General features: G+C 31.2%; 1 protein-coding gene across 1 annotated transcript in view; it reads left to right on the top strand.

The window, feature by feature from the left end:
- Positions 1-20,644, top strand: part of TBC1D32 (TBC1 domain family member 32) — a 204,141-nt gene extending 183,497 nt beyond the window's left edge. The window contains exons 32-34 of the mRNA XM_081295926.1: positions 1,446-1,586; positions 11,462-11,650; positions 20,111-20,644. Coding sequence (XP_081152052.1) covers positions 1,446-1,586; positions 11,462-11,650; positions 20,111-20,230 — 450 coding nt within the window. The 3' untranslated portion in view covers positions 20,231-20,644. The remainder of the gene's footprint in view (positions 1-1,445; positions 1,587-11,461; positions 11,651-20,110) is intronic.
- The last annotated feature ends 1,933 nt before the right edge of the window (positions 20,645-22,577 follow it).

Below are 22,577 nucleotides of genomic sequence, written 5' to 3'. Positions count from 1 at the left end.
AGTCATTAGCAAAACACATTGTGGATTTCAAGACTAAATCAACTGATATTTTTACTCAGTCCATATTTTTTTAACTACTCAAGAAAGTTTACCTTTGTCCTAGACTTCTGTATTAATATGTCAATTGAATGTGCTATTTATTTATTTATTCATTTTTTATATGTGTGGTATATCCTAGAGAACCTATCCTAAGAATATTTAACTTTTCTATATACAGCATATATTTCTACAAATATATATTTATGAAATATAAAATAATTCATCATGATTTATGATGATAAATGACAGAATAGGAAAACCACTAATAAGTCAACTTGGTGACTTCAGAAACTTTAGTATATAATTCCAACCAAATCCTAAAAGCACCTTACCAATAAAGTTAGGGGAAAAAAAAACCCTCCATACTTTTAACTATTATATAACATATGAATTTGATTTGTTTTAATTTAAAATGTTAGATTTCATTTATCAAAACTATTTATAAGCAAGAGTTGTCCATTAAGGGTAAGAAAATAAAATATGTTTTTGACATTATCTTAATGTAAAGTCTTCAAATCGAATTTGAGTATCCACCTTTTTATTCATTTAATTTGTTGTCTGGGTAGATTTTATTGACACCAAATTATATCTTCAAGTTTAATACTCTTTGCTAAATTATTATTGTGAGTAGATGTTGGATTTATAATAACAGTAAATAAAACATTATTGATTGTTTACAATGATGAATTATATCTAAGAACTAAATTAAAAAATAACCAACTTTAAGAAGATATTGATGAAAAATGCACATTCTAAAAATGTGTCTGTGTATGTTAATATGGATATGTAACATATAAGTATACACATAATTATAAAATGAAAGTTGTTTTCAAAATGGTTACCCAAGAACTTTGGATACACTTTGCATTCTCCCCAGTTTGAGAGGTGAACTTATTATAATGTGTTCCAAATTTGGGTTATTATTAATTCAAGCCCAGCTTTGGATTACTATCAGCTATTAAAAGGGTACGTCTATTGGACATCCCAAGAGCTGACTACAAATTTTTTGTATAAAATCATTGGACAAAAGCCAAAAGTTTTAAACATACCAAAATACACTTCTTATTAGCATGTACTTTATTACAATTTACTCCCACATGTGTTCACTTATTATTTCAACACCCATCCTCATTTTTCCACAAGGATTAAAGTTACCAAAGTTGCAAAGTTTTAATTTTATTCCTGAATCTTAGAAAGGTATATATCCCTGCCTTTATTGAGATTTATTCTTTCTGAATGTTTAAAATTCTGACTTTTTAACTCACACTATCAAAATCACTGAAATAACTTGTTATATCACCACATAAATTTTGAAAGCAGCAATTCATGCAAAAGAAAAAGATTTACTTAAGTGTATGTTTGATTATCTTAAATTATTTATATTCTCAATTTCTCTTTTTATGCAGAAGTATCTACCTATTGACACCATAGAATCTGGCATCCATCCAATATATTTTTGCAGCACTCACTATGTTGAAATGTTACTGAAGGCTGAGGTGCCCCTGGTGTGTTCAGCTTTTCACATGTCTGGTTTTGCACCATCACAGGTAATCCATAAACATGTCTTCAACTTCAAACATTAGTGTCTTTAAAGAAAATTCCATTCTCTTCAAATGTAGAAAATACATTTAACAAAAATATATATTTAAATCTCTTAACTATTTTCCTTCCCATGCTTATTATAGGTTTGCTTTATAGTACATTCCTAGCAGTCACAGATTTTGAGTTTAGTTTCTGCTTCAGGGCATAGACTTTCTGAAAGTCTGATGACATGAAGCCTTTTTAAAAGTGGTGATAATGCTTTCTTAACAGCAATAGTAAGGGTTATATAAGGATTAACTGAGGTAGAAGAGGTCAAGGATTCTTATCAACATGGAGTGTCTGGTGTGTGAGATACTGTGTCTTATCTAAGAAGAAAGCCCAGTTGATTAACCTGTGTTTCAGCCTTTGTTCCTGACTTGGGATCTGGGAAAGTTTCATGTTTTTTCTAGTGCTAATGCAGTGTGGTATTACCTATGTGGGCTCCCTCCTGTGTGTAGCTAGCTAGTAGTTCATTGGGGAGGTGTTGATTGTTTTTTTCTTTCCCTGTGTTGTAGAGGTGTTGTTTTTTCCACTATGTTGTAGTTAGTCTTAAATTAATATTTTAGAGCTTAAAGCTTCTCTCTCTCTCTCTCTCTCTCTCTCTCTCTCTCTCTCTCTCTCTCTCTCTCTCCCTCCCTCTCCCTCTCCCTCTCCCTCCCTCCCTCCCTCCCTCTTCTCCTCTCCCTCTCCTTCCCTCCCTCCCTCCCTCCCTCCCTCCCTTCCTCCCCCCCTCCTTTTATGGTTTGTTTTCAGTTAAGTCTTTACATTAAGACTGGGGTTATAGGGCAGGGGCAGAGCATTTTCCTAACTTGTGTGAGGCCATAGATTTGATCACTATCACCACAAGAGAGAGGAAAATTTAGGTCAGAGTTCTATAAGGTAAGAATACTCAATCAAAAGATATGAGCACTTTTAAGGCTTTTGTCTCAAATGATCAAATTGCTTTAGATTTTATTCTTAACAGAAATGCAGAGAGTATCTAGTTTTCAGGATTAGGTGTTTGGCTTTTAAAAAACTAATCACTAATTGAATAGTGAATTTTTTTCTTTTTAAAAATTTCTTTGAATATTAGCACATTGATTATATGCCCACAGTTTTGCTAACTAGTTGAATGTTCTTATAATTATTATCCACCTTTCTTAGTGTATTCGTTATTGATTTTACATATTCTTTAAAAGTAGTATGTACTAACCAAATCTCATCAATTCCTAAATTATGTATATTAGCCTTATATGAAGTTTCAATGTTAAGAAATTATAAGCTTATCATTTATTTCCTACCTATCTCACAAAAAGTTAATTTAGCTATTTCTCCTTATTGATTTCTTCACAAAAACTTTAAAATGATTTTGCCTAGTCCAAATTGAGAATTTGAATCAAGAAGAGATTGAGACTTCTAGTGTTAAATTTTAAATTACTTTGAAAAAAATTATGTCCTTGCTATAGTCAGTCTTTCTATACAGGAACATGGCAAGTTTTTCCATTTATTTGCTTTATTTTGTATTTTCCTAAAGTTATAGTTTTTTCCATGTAGGATGGTTCATTTTTCATTTCAGATATTGCTAGTTAGTGTAGTTTGAATATATTTCAGTTGTATTTTCTCTCTGGTTATTATTAATAATTGATAAAATCATTGTTATTAAGTTATAGTATGTGTAGATATCTTAATTTTCTTTTTTTCTCCAATGTGGAATAAAAATGTATTTTATTTCTGTTTCATTTTTATCAAATTATCTAGTTCTTCTAAAATAATTTAAAATAATACTTGCTTAATGTTTTAGACTAAATTCTTGAGAAATCATCAAGCATTATACTATTAAGAAGTAACTATTTATGGAAGATAATTATTCTATATCATTCTTCTGAAGAATCCTAGCAGTCTTGGTTTGTAAAGCATTAAACTTTGTTTTTTCCTTCAGTCAAGTTTGAAAGTTGAATTGTATCAATTTTGTTTACAGTTAAGATTATTTCAATCTTGAGCTTATTGGACTCATTTAATATGTGGCATGTTGATAGATTTCTTAATAGTAAGTTGTCTTTTTATTCCCTTAGTTTCTACTAGAAATCTTTTAATTAGACAATAGTTCTTCTGGATAGTATATGTTCTTTCAAAAATCCCTGGTATCATTTATTACATTTACTTCTATGAGATTATTTTCCTTGTTTTAAATCTCCTGCTGTCCATTAGAAATTTAAATATAGCATGGAGTTGCGTGTCATGAAAAAGAATGATTTTTCTTGGGTAATTTTAGCCAGGACACTTCTAGGCACTTTATGTTACAAAAATGTTAATTCTAGTTGAAAGAAGTTACTTAAATGTTTACTAGAAATGCAGTAATTCATTCTTTCAGTTCTCCTAAAAATCTAAGCTGGGAGCAATATGTTCCTAAGACTTACTTTTTTGCTATTCTAGTTTTGACTTATACAATGTATATTGTCTAATACCTTCAATTATTTATGAGTCCCTAACATATATTCTTTAACTTGAAAATGGATCACCAAAGACTGTTGGCCAAATTTATAATTGCTCAGGCCCTGCTATGTCAATTTTGTGATTAAAATAAAAATATTCTGTTAATTTGATGATTTTTTTTAATTTTTAAATTTGTTTTAATTAGTTATACATGACAGTAGAATGCATTTATGCACTTTAATGTATCATACATAGATGGGATATAATTTCTCAATTTTTTGAGTGTACATGTTACAGAATCATATTGGTCATGCAGTCACATATATACAGTAATGATGTCTGTTTCATTTTACTGTCTTTCCTATCCCCACATCCCTTTTCCTCTCCTCCCATCACTTCCCTCTACCTAATCTAAGGTAATGCTATTCTTCCCTAGTGCCCTCCACCACCACCATATTGTGAATTAGCATCTGCATATTAGAGAAAATATTCAGACTTTGGTTTTGTGGAATTGGCTTATTTCACTTAGCATGATATTCTCCAATTCCAACCATTTATTGACAATTGCCATAATTTTCACTCTTCTTTAAACCCGAGTAATATTCCATTGAGTATATACACCACATTTTCTTTATCCATTCATCTATTGAGGGACATCTAGGTTGGTTCCATAGTCTGACTATCGTGAATTGAGCTGCTATAAACATTGATGTGGCTGTGTCACTATAGTATGCTGATTTTAAGTCCTTTGGGTATAAATCAAGGAATGGGATAGCTAGGTCAAATGGTGGTTCCATTCTCAGTTTTCTGAGGAATCTCCATACTGCTTTCCATAGTGGTTGCACCAATTTTCAGTCCCACCAACAAGGTATGAGTGTACCTTTTTCACCACATCCTCGCCAACATTTATTGTTGCCCGTATTCTTGATTGCTTTTCTGACAGGAGTGAGATGAAATCTTAGAGTAGTTTTGATTTACATTTCTCTAATTGCTAGAGATGTTGAACACTTTTTCATATAAATGTTATCATTTTGATATATCTATCAATTTGAAACTCCATACAAATATATTCATGTAAAAATGACTCCTGATCAGCCATATTATTCTTTTTCTTAATGTTAAAGTACCTTTTTAATGGTTCCCTTCTTGGACTAATTATTCTGCCTTAAGAAATACATATCATAGCTTTGTTGATATTATTTGCCGCTTTATTGCTAATTGTAAAATATGAAAACTAAACATAACTAAATAGGTATGTGTGATTAATTATTTAGATATAAATTTTATTTATCAAAGTTTATTCATTTTGATCTTATTAGGAGCAATGCTTTTTGAAGTTGTATATTTTCAGACACTAGAGGATTTATTGATCAGTGAAGAATTTGTGGGAAAGTTACTAAATTAAATCTACAGATCTCAAGAGTAAAAGTAATAAGCTGAACTGGAATAGAAAAAAATTAAATAGTTATAAGTGCATATATGTTTATTAAAGTCTCTTTCAAGAGCAGCTATGATTAGAAAGAAAATACAAATCTGAAACTATATTCTCTTTTTAAATGAGTAACAAAGAAATCACATTCTAATTATCTTTTTGAACAACTTTATTCTTTGTTTAAAAACTTTTCTTAGTGTATTTTGTTCACTTTCCTGGCTTAAACAGGTACTACATATCTTTAATGATTCATCTCTCTCAATTCCTTGGATTCACCATCCTATATGTCATTGATTATAATACTTTACTTATCAGCAAATGAGCTAATATAGATAACCCCTGGAATTATCTGTGGAATAATAGTTTAGGAAAACCTGCTTGGTTTTTCTCATTTCTGTTCTCCTGCACCCCCAACGTAAAGTAGATTACAGAAAACTGTTTCATGTTTTGTGACACACTGCTTTTATAATGTATAGATACAAAGCAGATCTTGCCTAGATGTACAACAGAAATATTGCCTCATGTTTGTAATGACAAATTGTCATTTAAAAAGTGTTTTCCATTTGTATTTAAATGTTTTTAACCTTCATTATGTGAGAGATGGAGAAATGCAGGATCAGTGAAATTAGTAGACTTACTGAAGTCACTCAGATAAAAATCTTCACTTAAAACCACTTTGATTCTACAGTTTTCTTCTATACTAGTTCTTTCTATGTAGAGAGCAAATAAAATAAATTTGAAAGAGCTGTTAAAAATAGTGCCTTTGAATCATAAAAATTGATCATTTAGAAATCATACCTATTCTGCCTTCCTCGGGTATCTGTAAGTAATTATTTTAATTAACTTTTTAAACTTTAACATTCTTATGAAAGTCTTTGAAGGTTTTTTAAAATCTAGATATAAGTAAGAATAATTTAGTTCAGATAAAATAATTGTGTGATCTCAGTGTTGCATCTTAATGTACTTTAACATGAGCTTAACTGCAGGCGAAGAGCAAAATTTTGGAAGGCTGTGGTTAAACTTAATGCATATTGTGCAAGTGATTTTATTTCTTTATGAAGCTAGATGTGTTTTGTTGTGTGTGTGTGTGTGTGTGTGAGAGAGAGAGAGAGAGAGAGAGAGAGAGAGAGAGAGAGTGAGTCTGTGGTGCTCGGGATTGAACCCAGGGCTTTTTTATGCACTCAAGGCAAGCACTCTACCACTGAGCTATATCCCCAGCCTAAGGCTAAATGTCTTAAAAAATGTTGTAGAGTATAATTAGTTCACAAAGAACTGTGTTTTGCGATTTAAAACAAGTTAAATTTGTTTTACTTTATATATATATATATATATATATATATATACACACACACACACACACACACACACACACACACACGACTATGGTATTCCATAACAAAAGTACATTTGTACAAATGTACCTTTGTCCAAGCACTTAAAAAACACCAAGCACTACTATAATTTTTAAGTGAACAAAAGACAGTAATTCCTGCTCTTATAGAGGTTACAATTAAAGGAGAGACATAACATATTAAACATATGACCCTCGCATCACTTGGAAGAAATTACATCTGCTATTGTTATTATATTTGCAAGATACTTCAATATTATTAAATCTTAATAGCAGAATTCAAAATTATTATTCCTGTGGAAGAATGCTGACCTATGTATCACAGTTTATAGATTTTCAAGTAAACAATTTCTCTATTTTTATATTAAAGATAATCAAATCAGCTGATAGTCTAGAATTCTAATACAAAAAAGAAATAGTACGTGTCTAATAGATTGATGTACTTTTCAATTTATTATTATGGATTTTTTCAAATATGTATAAGGAGGAGAAAATACTACACAAACCAGACCTACCACAGATTCAAAATTTTAGTTGGTTGATCCTTAAATCCATTTTCCTCTATAAGTTCTCCCTTCATCCTTCTCTTTAAAAAATTTTAAAAGAAAATATATAATAACTTTTACCTGTATTCACATTATACCTAACTGAAAATCTTGGTTTTTAATAGCATCATGGTAATTTTTCATTTTTGTTTCACACAAGACAAAAATACCATTCTCAGATTAATTACAGTAATACTACCATGAATACTATCCCTTTGTCATTAGGTAACCTCACTAAGAAGGTACAAATTTCTGTTTTAAAGAAAATATCAAGTGTACCATCAATTGGGTACTGTTTGGTTCATTAGACTCAGTTTGACTTGATACTCTAAGAGATTGAATTTATTTAGTTAGTTGCAGAATTAATTATTTAAATAAAATGGTTCTAAAATAAAAACACAAAACAGATATATTCCCTGATCTCCAGTCATTCCTTTTTCATTTGCAATCAGTTAAAAAAAAAAACATGGTATGTTCCTTTATTCTTTAATATAAACACTTGATATCTGTGAGTGTGTATGTATGTATTTGTATTCCTACCCTTTCTCTTATACCCTTTCTCTAACAAAGTGGTAACCACTTTGTTAGACTTTCATTCACACTAAACAAACAAAAAAAAACCTCACAATTTATAAATCCAAGCCCCCATTCATGATCATTTGCATTATTTTTTATCTTTTGATACTATGAACTGAATAGTACTCTAAAAACATGTTTCTACATATATATATGTTGAAATTTTTTCCAGTGTTTCTAAGATGGATTTCTACAAATGAGATTGCTGTATTAAAGGGTAAATGCACATATAATTTTATTAGAAACTGTCACATTCCCTTTTCTAAGTCTCAAAATGTACTATTATATTCTTGAAATCAATCAGTGTTTTCTTATGTTCACTAAAAAATATTATTACCAATGGTTTACAAAATGCCTTATGAAGAAAGAAATACACACACACCCTTTTTACATTGTGCTTTTAGTTTCAGTTCTTCACTTTTCCCTGAATTTCCCATGTAATAGAGAAGACATATATTAATTTAATCGAAGAAAAATTCATTGTATAGAAAACAATGCTTCAATGTATATAACCTCTAGAAAATTAAAACTGAATTAGAAAACTATATGTAATAAAGAACTGATTACAGATTCTTTTAACTAGTATGGATGGTGGACAGAAGTTGTGAATCCCTCATTTTTATACTTGCCAGTTTGTCCTGAAACTGACAATAGAATGGGAACTCCTTTCTCTGGATGTGGGGATCATTTATATTTATTTTTACTCTTTGGTTATTTCTCTTCATTCATCCATTAAACTAATTTTCATTAATATAGCTTAGTCCTGTATTGGCATGAATTGCTGTAGCAAAAAAACAGAATTTCTACAGTAGTGCTTTAAAGGAATTAGAAGTGGTGCTTCTTGTCAAAGAAATCACTAAGAGCTTCAGATTGCCTAGTCAGGTGGGAGCATGAGCTATTTCCTTCTCGGTCCAGAACAGCTATATTACATGGATTTTTGGTGGGTGATAGAGGCTTGGAAATATATGCCAAATACATTTTTGTTGTTTAATCCAGTAGTTTGTGGTTCTTTGTTATATCAGACCTAACAAATATGCCAAATTTCAACAAATGTTGAAATTTCTGAGAAGAATCTTGTTAATATCAAATCAACAGTGAATTTGGGGCCAAAGATAATTTTATATTTCCTGCCTGTTGACAAATATTGGGTATTTGAAGATATATTTTAATTCAATATTAAGTTAAACTCAGAGACTCTATGAAGTTGTTTTGGAGCATAATAGAAGAGGAACATTATAGATTCACAGAAAAATCATATATCTGAGAACAGAATTATACTTAAAATGATAAGGAAAACCTTTAGTTTGCCATATAGTTGGCTTTTTCAATAATAAAAAGGAATTCTGAATAAGAAATCAGAAGATATGCTCATAATGACTGAAATTAAAAGATTAATAGTTGATATGAGTAATAATGTATGGAAAATAAAAATTCAGTAATGCCTTATGGTATAGGTTGAATTGTGGTTCACATGTTGAAGTCCTAATCACCAGTAGGATGTGACTGTTTTGAAGATGGGGTACTCAAAGAAGTAATTAAATTAAAATTATCTCATTAGGGTGGGCCCTAATCCAGTATGACTCATGTCCTTAATAAGAGATTTTGACAAAGATATGTCAAAGAAAAGACCTTGGGAAGACACAGGGAGCAGATGCCATCAAGAAGTCAAGAGGACAAGGCTCAGAAGAAGCTAACCCTACCTACAGCTTGACCTGAGACTTCTTTAGAATAATGAGAAAATGTATTTCTTTTGTTGTTTAATCCAGTAATTTGTGTTTCTTTGTTATATTGAACCTAACAAACAAATACCATTTTAATCAAATACCATTTAATACCAGTTAAAAGCAGAATTAACATGCTAAAAAGTTGAATCAAGGAAATAAGTTTTAGAACTTATTCAAGTTTTTTTTGTTTGTTTGTTTTTGTTTTTTGTTTTTTTAATTCGGTCCTGGGAATTGAACCCAGGAATGCTCTACCACTAATTTGTACCCCCAGACCTTTATTTAAAATTTTATTTTGAGGTAGGATCTTGCTAAATTGCCCAGGCAGGCCTCAAACTTTCAGTCCTCCAGCCTCAGCTTTTGGAATAGCTGGAATCACAGGTGTATGCTAGCACACCTGGCCATAAATGTATTTTTAAAAGGGCAAAATGTTAGGAAAAAGAGGGAAAATTTGTTTGCCTGTATCTGTACCTATGAAAAAATGAGATAGGACACCATATCTATGCCCATTTTCTCTTCCATCCTTTAAAAAACAAAAGAAAAAAGAGCAATTCAATAAAAATTTTTCCTCAGAAGTAATTTGTAAATCATAAATGAAAATTAAATAAAGGAAAGAAATTTTATTAGTTTTCTGTAATTGCAATAACAAATTACATAACTGAATTGTTTAAAACAGCAAAAATTTTATTTTCTCACAGTTCTGGAGACTTGAAATCCAAAAGTTGGTGTTGACAAGGCTATGTTCACTCTGAAGGCACTCAGAAAATAACTATTTCAGGCCTCTCTCAGCCTCCGGTGGTCTTGGGTGTCTCTTGCCTTGTAGATATGTCATTGCAATCCTCCATCTTCATGAGGTGTGTCTTTTCCTTGCCTTTCCTTGTGGCCCAACTGTCTCTATGTCCATATTTTCTCTTATACAAAGTCAGTCATTTTGGATTAGGACCCACCCTAAAAAACTCATTTTAATTAGATAGTCTCTGTAAAGACTTTATTTCCAAATAAGGTTACATGCTGAGGTACTCGAGTTTAGGATTTTGACATGTCTGTTTATTTGGGGTAGGGTATTGACCATGGTGGAATTAATATAACAGAATGTTAACAGTGTTAATCTCTGCATTGTTGTTATTGATCTTTTTTTCTTAAACTTTTCTGTTTTCCACAGTGTGCACGTATTGCTTTTATAATCTAAACAGATGTTATTCTCAAAAAATGTTTTTATGAAAGTCTCATTTTTAAATCATTCTCTCCATTAGCTCCCAGTTTATATGATATATAATTTTGTTTGGTTTAAGAAGTTTTCTAATTCAGCAAGAGTTCATTTGCATTATTGTAACACTTAGCAATCTATAATCTGTGTAATTTTATATCTATGAATATAGTTAGGATATAAAATGGGTTCTACTGTCATGTAAAGCTAAAAAGAACCAATAAATTGAAAAGAAAAGAAAAAATAAAAAACTCGCATCTCTGAATTAAAAGGGTCTCTTAGCCTTTGTATCTGTAGAGAGCATACTGGTATTATGAGTAAGAAGAGGACAGTATGCATAATGAAGGCATACAGCAGTAGGTATAAGAGCAGCTCGGATACCTTCAGTTATCCTGAGTCCCAAGGCCATGAGTTTTCTCAAATGGTAAGCAGATAGGAGAAGTATACTTGTTAGTACACTACTTTGCAGCCTAATGATCTATGTTTATTAAATACAAGATTTTTTGTTGGCTTTCTGTGTTACCGGTTGCTGCTTTTTATTAGCAAAATGTAGTTTTAAAAGATTTTTAATCAACTTTTTAATTTTATTTTTTAAAGATTTGCCTGCAATGGATAAACCAGTGTTTTTGGAATTATTTAGATTGGATAGAAATATGCCACTACATTGCTACCTGTATTTTCCTTGGTCCTGATTATCAAGTGTATATCTGTATTGCTATATTTAAACATCTACAACAAGACATTCTACAGCACACTCAGACTCAAGATCTGCAAATTTTCCTAAAAGTAAGTATGTTTATGTTGAGGGAAAAATGTTAATTAATAGCTAACAGTTAACTTTGGGTGATTAATGCCAGGTGCTTTACTAGACACTCACCTATCCCCAAAACAACTCTTGAGAGGTAGGTATTATTATCCATTTTAGGGATAAGAAAGTGAGGCTTGGCCTCAAATAAGTTACCCACATTTTACAGCTAAAGTGGAGTTGCCATATGAAATTCAACTGTCTGAATCCCAAACTTTGCTCTTAATCAGTATGCTGTGCCAAAAGACATTTAAAAATATATGTTTCTTTGTCTTACTTGGTTAATAAAAGTTTAGTTTAATGATGTTTTTCTTAAAATAAATGCAATCAATTATTTAAGATTACTAACCTGTCAAGCATTTTTGTTTCATAAATACCGAATTCAAAATGTCTTTTAAGCTTCATATATCATTAGAATTATAATCTGAGAAACATTCATAATGAAATTGTATGCCAAGACAATAATGGTTGCATATGTAGAAGGAAAACTGAGGTAGAAAAAAAAAAAACCCGTGCTCTCCAAGAGGTGATTCAGACAACAGGGAAGGTTAAACTGGTGGGAATTGTGCTAATGACAATCATGGATTCATTTTCAGTAAGGGACATTTTCAGCAGCTATATTGATCAACTTATAGGAATTTGTAGTCTTATATCCAAAGAACCCTTAGCCCATAAGTCTCTAACCTTTTGTCCCAGTTTAGTTTCTCATATAGTTTTTTTTCACTATCTGAAATTTTTTATGTGTTTTAGTCTGTCTTCCTCAGTATATTATTTTTGTTCCAAAAGGACTGTGACTTGGTTCATCTCATTTATGGATGGATTTTCAGTGCCTTGAACTGTACCCATCATAAATAGTGCTCAATAAATATTTGTTGATAGAATACATGAATGAACAAATAATATTAAAAAATAACAGGAAAGATGTGTGACCTTAGTTTTATTTACTTGGAATAACAAACATTACTAAATTCTACCAATGCTTACCACGTCTTCTCGCCAGAAGCAGAGCATCTTTACATATCATCATCTTGAGTCTTATTAATGTTAGTTACTATTGCAATTTCATATTTCTCTTGACTACAAATTCTTATAAGTTGATCACTATAGCTGGTGAAAATGTCCCTTACTGAAAACGAATCCATGTTTATCATTAGCAGGGAAAATTGTCACAGGATTTGCAAATGGTGACCACTTTAAATTTGTCTCAGACTCCCTTGTGCACTGGATATAATACTATAGATTTAAAACTAACAGATTGTAAATGCATGGTAGGGGGTAAGAAATTATCTTTATTACCTAATTTCTATTTAAATCACTAAAATTTGAATTGAGTCAGTTCAAGAATTTGTTGGCAAGCATTTAATCTTAACATGTGTTCTAGAACTAACCTGACTTTTTACTTCTGTTGTTTGCATTCATCTGAGAGATTAGGAAAAACACTTTTTCCAGAGGGTAATGTGACTATCTTTTGCTTTATTTTCAGTAGATAGGTCTCAGAGTCCACTGTTTGTTTTTGATAGACATGAATATATGTTCATCATTTCTCACTTTTTCACATATTAGCCAATAATTAAATATTGATTAAAGAAGTAATTTTATTCTTCCTTCCCTTGGACCATCCCTCAGGTGAAAGATGGTTATGTTATTAATTCATCAAATTATTCCATGATTCTACATATTTAATTGTGATTGATTCTAAGAGGATAGAAGATAAAATAGAACATTGGAACTTTAACTTTTTATTATATATATTTTGTGACCTTTTAAAATTTTTAATTTTGCAGGATGATCCCATACTACTTTTATAATCAAGCTAATTTTTTAAAAAGTTGAATAAGTTTGAGTTCAAATAATCAAACCCAATCAAATGAGTTTTTAAAATATTTAAAATCACAAATGTATAATGCTTTCAGTTATTAGTTATCCTGGAAAAATGTAGATAGCTAGGTGGTTCCAGGAGATTAAAAATACTCAATTCTCCTGATTTAGGTTTTACGGATTGACAGAAAGTATCATGATAAAAGCATTGCTTTAGGAATAAAAATCTGTGTGACATATGTGGTATAGAGAATATCAGCCCATTTCTATTCATTTGGTTTAGGCTCAGGACTTTCAATGAGGTAATTGAGAGTTCTGACTTCTTACTTACATTTTCAATAGCCCAATGAAGGGTTCTTCATGATTCTAAAACAATATATTAAAAAGACAAGCTGGAATTACTTAGATCAGAAGGTGGTGGACATGAATAGAGAGCCCAGGTTTCCTGGGAGGAAGAAACAAAGGTTTTTTCCTCTTCTGATTAAACCACTAAAATAGGAGATTAGATAAACCCTGTGGGTATAAATTGATATTAGAAATTATTGTTGTTTTTTTTCATAACATCTTTAAAGATTCAACAAAAAATGTGAGTTGGATGATATAGAACTCTTAAGTGTATTTTTCTTACACTATGATGATATAAACTAGAACTGACTTTGAAGGCAACTTCCTTGAACCTGAGGTCTCAAATGTTTTTCATTTTTTTCTTTTTCTGTTTTTCTTTTGGGGAATGTGGTACTGGACTTTCAGACATTTTTTTTTTTCCTGTAACAGATGATAGTTCAGAAAGTCTGTAGGCATTGTAATCCCAGGGAGAAAACATACAACAAAAATAAATATTTTGCAATAGCTAAAAAGTTTAAGTTTTCTCTTTTTTTTCTCATTCTATAATTAATTAATTTTACTTTTTAGTGGACTCATCTATAGTAGACATACAATATAGATGCAGATTTGGTGTAATAGCAGTTCATGTGAAGAAGTCTGTGTTTTAACAGCCTGGCTGTGTTACATGCCTCTCTTACATGCTAATAGGCTGGCAGTAATTTTAGTTGTAGTTTGTATATTCATCCTGGGGACTAACTTCACTGAAATGCCAGACTAGGAAGATTGCCTTCCAGTGAAAATCAGGCTGTCAAGGCTCAAAATACTTAATTAAAATGCTTCAACTAAATTCTGCATATTATGGCAAAATCAATTTATAATTATGAAAAATCAGATTAATTTCAACCCAATCAGTAAATTGTCAAGAGGGATTTTTTTGTTGGTGCTATTGCAGCTGCTGTTACCAGAAGATATTTACAGGGTAAAAAATAGAGATCAGTCTGAGAAAAACTGATTGAATGCTAAGCTGTTAGAAGACAAAAGTATACATAGTATGGAAAATAATTCATCATCTGAGAGAAAAAAATAAGACACATTCAATATACTGTGTTTTGAAGATAGGATTTCTGTATTGCCTTTATTTCATTTGAGTGGAGTGTACTTGTATTCAAGTTCCAGCTTTGTCACTCACTGTGGAAGCTTGGGCTTATTTTTAAACCTCTATGCTTAAGTTTCTTCATCTGTGTAGTATGAAATGAAATATACCTATCACATAAAATTGTGATAGATAAGAATTAGATATCTGAGATGATATCTGTAAAATACTTCTAGAACATTTTATGGATCATAGCAAGTGCATCAGAAAAACTTAGCCATCACTGTTTCTACATCCCTTCCCCATCTCCCTTATTTTGCTTCTTAGTTTAGAAAAAGATGTATTGAGAACAAAGTAAGAGAAACAGTATTTTCTGAGTCCATAGCTATAGCTAACCTTTGGTCTACTTTCTCTCAATTTTTCCCCAGCCCCTGAGTTTTCTTAGTATATAACATCACAGTACCAGCTGGCATGGATATGATCTGCACACCTTAGTCAGAAACATTTTGTTATGCTATATCTGATAAGGACCTACTCTCTCTTTAGTCCAGCCAGGATTGAATCATCTCTCTAATCATCATATCTCAATACCCTTTTGCTGGGCTTAAACCTTCAGGGAACATGTATATTATACTAATAAGCACCATACATTCTCTCTAGAGCCATGCACATTTCCTGAACCACCCTGATTCTAAGGGTTAGTTTGGGTGCTTATTTTAGATTGAGACTGCTTTGACTTTCTAAATCACAATTTACATGGCCAAGGCATGAGTTCACAGATTTTAATATGAAATCTCAAATAGTTTGAAATCTTTAGAATACATAAAAGTGTTCCCTTTGGAGCTTGTTAAGAAACTAGAATCCAGAATGCAAACACCAGGGATTCAAAAGTTTTAAGGCTCTGAGTCCTGAATTTCTAATTTTACTAAGCAACCTAGTAGTAATATATTGAAGAAATATTGCTTGCAGCTTTGTTGTGTTTCTTCTACTTTGGCCAAGACAGTCCTTTTTTTATATGATAGGTCAGTCACAAATGGAAAAACTTCATGTCTAGAAAGGGTAAAGTACTGACCTATATTCATAAAATCTCATTTCTCAACCTTTCTCTCAAGTACTGCTTATATGAGATTTGACATTAGTGCAAATTTTTAGTTAAATAACCTTTGTTAGGTATATAAGTTCTGCACTTTTTGTGGTAAGTCCATCTTAACCTGTTCAAAGTTACTTACTGTTTTTACCTCCATAACTTTTTTTAATAAAGAGCTATAATAGGTCTGGGGTTGTGGTTCATCGGTAGAGCACTTGCCTCGCATGTGCAAGGCCCTGGGTTCGATTCTTAGCACCACATATAAATAAATAAAGGTATTGTGTCCAACTACAACTAAAAAATAAGTAATTTTTCAAAAGTCTGTTTAAAAAAACAGAGCCATTATACTAAAAAAAAGTCATCATCTTGAAAAAGTATTGATAATTAAATATTAGGGAAAGGCCATCATAAAATACCTAAACTAGTTCTAAGTCATAAAACCAAGGCATGACATGTTGGCACATTTGATTTTTCTGTCTTTTGTATATACCACTGTAAAAGGCCTTATCTTCTCTTTAAATTCCAAGCTGGCAGGGCTTACAGTCACTTAAAAATATTTCTGTTGGAAATTAGTTTCTCTGGTAATTTTGGAAACTTCAACTGATATAGAGCTCTTTTGAAAGTATAAGTATAGCTTGCTGTCCATGATAGGCACATTCCTGAGAATTTATAAGAAGACAGGTAATGTCTTAATATCTTAGGTGAGTGCATCTCTATTCTTGGTAAGTGATTGAGGAGCAGAGATTGAAGATAATAATCCTTAATAGATCATCCATGCTTGATTTAGGTCTGCATTGTCATCAGGAAAAGGTATCCTAGTTGTTTCAAAGACCCAGAGTTGATTAAAATATAACTTCTCACTTTTCTGCACAACATTAGTGCCTTCGGTGTTTATCATATGCTAGGACTTGACAGATACTGTCTGTTCACTCTTTGTCTCATTCAGCTATTTATGGTGCAACAACTGTGTCCCATCTTCAATTGCAGTCACAAGACAGGATATTCCTACCCACACTAACCTTAAATTCTACTCAGAGAGAAATAGTAGTTAAAAATGTATAATACTTCAAATTTATGTGGTCTTTAAAAAAAAAGATATGTGGTCTTAAAAATATCAAACATGGTGAGGAAATCAGAGATGTTATTTAGACAAAAAGTCCAGGGAAGGCCACTCTTCATGATGTAGAAAGGGGCCTAAATGAAGCAAAGACTTGTGGGCAGAATTCTTCTTAAATTGGAAGATAAACAATTGCAAAATTCAGAAGAGAAGACCTGAGCCCTTAGACACTGGTAAGATCTCTGGGGCTTGAACAAGATGAATTAGAAGGGTTAGTGATAAGAAGAGACCAGATCATATAAGGCTTTGTAGTCTATAATAAGTAGTTCAGATAGCAGAATATTTACTCAACAGAGCAACCATATACTATTATTATTCTCATTAAACACATGACAAATCGAGGGTTAGAGTGTCACTAAATTTGCCTGGGTTCTTATTCTTGCCTAGTAACATAAGAAGGTTTAAACTCAATTTGTTTGTTTGTCTGAATCCAAATCCTAAGTTTCTTTTTCTGTATAACATTGTCTTTGATTAACTAGTCTTGTTGCCTTAAAAAATAATACTAAATTCAACTGGTCCTAATCAACTGTTCTCAATAGTAGAAGAAAACAGATACATACTTAAAACTGAACTTCTATACACAAAGGAGAGAAGGAAAGTATGTATATACCTTTGTTAGTCAACTTTGCATTGCTATGGCCAAAATACCCCACAAGAATAACTTAGAGGAGGAAAAGTTTGTTTTGGTTCATGTTTCCCAAGATTCATTCTATGTTTGTTCAACTCCATTTCACTGGCCCAAGGTGAGGCAGTTCATTATTGTCAGAAGGGTTTGGTGATAGAGCATTGCTCTATTCATGCCTAGAAAGCAGAGAAGAAAGAGAAGGGGCCACAGGGAAAGAAAAACTCTCCTAGGGCATGTACCCAGTGACCTACCCCTTCCAGCTGTGCCCCACCTGCCTACAGTTACCAACCAGCCAGTCCATTCAAATTAGGATAGAATGATAAGATCATAGCTCTCATAATCCAGTTGTTTTCATCTCTGAACATTGCTGCATTTTCACAAGAACTTTTGGGCAATACCTAATATCCAGGCCATAATAATACCATATCACAAAATACTGAATACACTCAATATTATGGTTTAGCAAGGTAATTTTAATGCTTTTGATAATTCCATATTTAAAACCAATAATTAATGATGAAAAAATCATTGAAAGCACACTGATTGAATAATGGTTATAACAGGTACCAAAAAGAAAATGCAATATGCTCAAGATGAACTTTGTAACCCAAATTTAAACCACACTAGTATAACCTGTTCTTAAAAAAAAATCTTTGGAATGAATACTGTACTATTTATAGAGTATTGTTACATTATTACATTTCGTAATTAATATGTCTGTCTATTTAAAGATTAGAGGCATTTATATTTTATATAGAGTCCAATATACTTAGGTATTTAAATGAAATTCTAATAAGGAATTATAATGAGGAAACACTTTGTTAAAACTATAATGATAAGCTGGTGTTTTAAATAATTATAGGTAAAGTTATCTACTAAAAAGATCATTAGAGAACATTTAGGATAAGATAAAAAATATTCTACTTTGAAGACAGAAAGTGAAATTCAGATATTTTGAAACTTTATTTAGAGTTAATTGCTTTCAAATTTTAAATAATAAACTATATAATTTAAAAGGATTTATCTTGATATGTATAAATTTTTCTCTTATAAAATAAAACCTTAATAATTTTATGTGCCATTATTTTTTTAGTATCTCTACAGAATAGTTATCAGAATATTTTCTATTAACTTTAAAATTAATGTCTAAACTGGAGGCACAAAATTTCAAAGAAAACATTCTAAAGAAGAAATATATTTAAGTCAAGTAATAGCTGTGGCTTTCCTAGGTAGGTGGTTTTATGTTTAAATTAAAGTAGAATAATAATTAAAAGATGCTAAATATATTTTGCTTATTTTTTTGCTCTGGAATGTATTATTAGAGCTATTGTTCAAATGCTGTCATCTCTTATTGTAATTCATATATAATGAACAATAAGCATTTCTTTGAAAATCATGACTATATACTGAAACAGTTCTTTGGCAGTGAATCTTTTTTTCTCTGGTTAGAATAACACATTACTGTAATTCCTTTCCATTTTAGGATTACTTTCAGTGAAGGGATGATCAAAATCAAATCAAATATAATTTGAAGAAAATGAATAAATTCTTTACAGTTTCATGATTACAACAATAACTATTTAAATAAACTCTTGAACAGTAATTTTGGTCTTACTTTAATCCTTTTTTCTCCCTTGTAAAAAGTGAAGTATTTTGGGTAGGAAAGAAATGTACAAAGACCTAGTATTCTGCCATTCATCATGAACATCTTTCCTTTGAAGATAATTAACTGAAGTTACTTATACAAATAGTTGGAGACATGCTATATACCTGTTAACATTTTAGGACAGGGCCCCTATTCATCTTTGTCTCTTGAGTGCATAACCAAGAACCTTCGATGTAACAGCCAAGTGAGTGTATGAATGAAGAAGTGAAATAATGTCACAGTTACTTGAGAGTTCAGATATTTATGTTGGAAGCTATGAGCTCTTGCTTTCATGATGTAATGTTATATAAAAATATCATATTTCTTCAGCTTTTATTAGGCTCATAGATCAATAATTAATTTCTTTAGAATATCCCAACTAACCTCTTCCTCATTATGTAGATCTTTGAATGATACATTTACAAGCTGCACATTATTGCTCATAAGTGACTAATGACATCTGAGGGGTTGTTGTTATTGTTGTTGTTGTTGTTAGCTATAAAATCTTTGGTTTTGAGAGTAGACAACCTTGTTTTACAGGATATGATTCATTCCTACCATCTGCATACACAGCCCACTAAAGACAAAGCAATTATACATTAACTGGCAACATAAAGTACCCCCACCATCCATAGCTGAAATTAAATGTTACATCAATTATTTAAAAATTATTAACTTGGAATTGTATGTCTTTACCAAAGTGAATGAACTTCCCTTAATATTTCTTGGCAGGAAGAAGCACTGCATGGGTTTCGAGTGAGTGATTATTTTGAATACATGGAAAATTTGGAGCAAAACTACAGACCAGTTGTGCTGAGAAACATGCGAAACATTAAAGGGCAGAGCACATAGATCATGATATACACTGTATAATTTTATGTTTTATTCATGTTTTAAAGGAAACAAGTTTTCTCTGACTGTTTGCTGTCTGTATCTGTACCAGCGTATGCTCTGTGAATACACACATTGTAAATCAATACTGGGAGGTTTTGAATATAATAATATATTCAAAATGGTATTAGCTCCATTTGTGACATGGAGTGAATTCATTTTTTAAGTTTATTGTTTTGTAAGGTTTTATAATCAGATATGGCTTACTTATAGTTTTTATTTATGTTTAAAAGTCCCAACCAAGGGGCTGGGGATGTGGCTCAAAGGGTAATGCACTCATCTGGCATGCGGAGGGCGCTGGGTTCGATCCTTAGCACCACATAAAATAAAGATGTTGTGTCCACTGAAAACTGAAAAATAAATATTAAAAAATTGTCTCTCTCTCTTTTTTTTCTCTCTCTCTCTCTTAAAAAAAAAAGTCCCAACCTACATCTTCTCTACCATATGAGTATAATATTTTTTCTAATGAGTTTAGAAAGAAGAAATATTCTAAATAGTTAATAGACTAGCCAAAAAGTGTATTTAGAGGTAAGGGGAAAAAACAGTTGTTTTGTCCATTTATGTTTCTATATTTGAAGGAAAACAGGCAATACCACAAATGCTTATTACCTGTGGAGGACCAGATGATATTTATAATGGCAGGTGGCAGGAAAACTTATTGTTCTCAGACATAATTGTTTTTCTAGGATATGCTTTGGATACCTATTCCAATTTATAATTTTTCATTTGAAATATACTCTTTGCATGGTTCATTTAAAAACTACATTGTTTATTTCATTCTTGTAAGTATTCTACTATTATTTGCTGTGTATTTCCTTAGTGATAGAGTTTTATTTTTATTGAACTTGAAAACATTAAAGAGAATACATTTCTAAATTATTTTAAATGACTAACATAATGTTTTACTGAAATACAAGTCTCTGTGCCAGCAAGTTTAATACAGTATTGGAGGGTCTAATTTCTTAAGAGTCAAATATACTATATGAAAAATAATACATAAATTATTAATTTAGCTACCAGTTTATTTCAAGATTTTTTAAAAATAATGCAGGTCAGTGATACTCTTTTCATATATCTAAATACAAGTCAGCTATTTAAATCATTCTGAAACTAACCCTGATTATTTCCTTTTCCATCAACAGAGCATCCACAAACTTCTTTGTTCTTTCAGCGTGTGAAACACCTGGGCATATACAGTTTTCAGTTTTGTGATATTTAGGTTTGCAGTATCAGCCTCCAAAATCAGGTTTTATACTGTAAATGCCAGTGATAGTTATTCAGTAATGGTGTTTCTAAAGGGCATTGTAAAGTTGAGAAAAGTAAATTGAGCAAGTTAATTTGACATATTGCCCACTTTGGCTCCAGCCCATGTGAGTTAAGTTAGAGTGTTCCCAGTGACCCAAAACACCAAGGTTTGTTTCAAGCTTAATTTTGAAGAGCTGTTCCATGAAACCTGTAATACATGTTGATGATTTCATTTCTTCCTCTTCTGTTCCTTTTGGACCTACAAAACTTGCAGTTTTATTTTATTTTATTTTTTTAAAAAAGCTCTAACACAGTAATTGGAAATAAGAATGGAGAAGGAAAGTTAAATTGTAATTGAACTTTACATCATTGTTGATTTTTATTAGAAACTGAGGTAAGCTTTAGGTTATCACAACTCCATTTTGGAAAAACTGACTTCAGTTAGTGCCAGAGGTTTTCATTTTCATTCAATAGAAATATCTTCTGAGCAGTGACTTAGCATTTGTTTAGTGGAAAAAGCTGTATGGTAGTTTGTGTAGCTACTAAGTATACTAATTATGGGTAATTAGTATACTTAAATTTTAAGAATACCTTTTAGGACAAGAATATTCTGTCTTGTCTTTCAATATTTTTTAAATTATAACATAAATCCTTAGGACTTACTTGATTTCTAATTTATGGAGGGGCAACTAATACATTTTATAGTATTATTATAGTTATTATGTAGTATAAACAAATTTGTGAAAAATCTAAATACTCATGTAAATCATAAATATTTGATTATCTGCTTTCACTACTATTATTGCTGTTGTTGTTGTTATATTATTATTATCATCATCCTATTTTCTATGGGTAGTAGTAGAGATTGAACCTGGGTGTACTCAGCCATTGAGCTACACCTTCAGCCTTTTCTTTTTTTAACTATACATGACAGGGTATATTTTGACATATTTATACAAGCATGGAGTATATCTTAGTCTAATTAGGATCCAGTCTTCTTGTTGTACATGATATGAAGATTCTCTGTAGTGTATTTACATATATATATATATATATATATATA

The sequence above is a fragment of the Spermophilus citellus genome (genome assembly GCF_964194105.1).
Source record: "Spermophilus citellus genome assembly, chromosome: 5".
Classification (NCBI taxonomy): Eukaryota; Metazoa; Chordata; class Mammalia; order Rodentia; family Sciuridae; genus Spermophilus; species Spermophilus citellus.
Note: the sequence above shows the minus strand (reverse complement) of the source record. Positions and strands in the feature narration are given on the sequence as shown.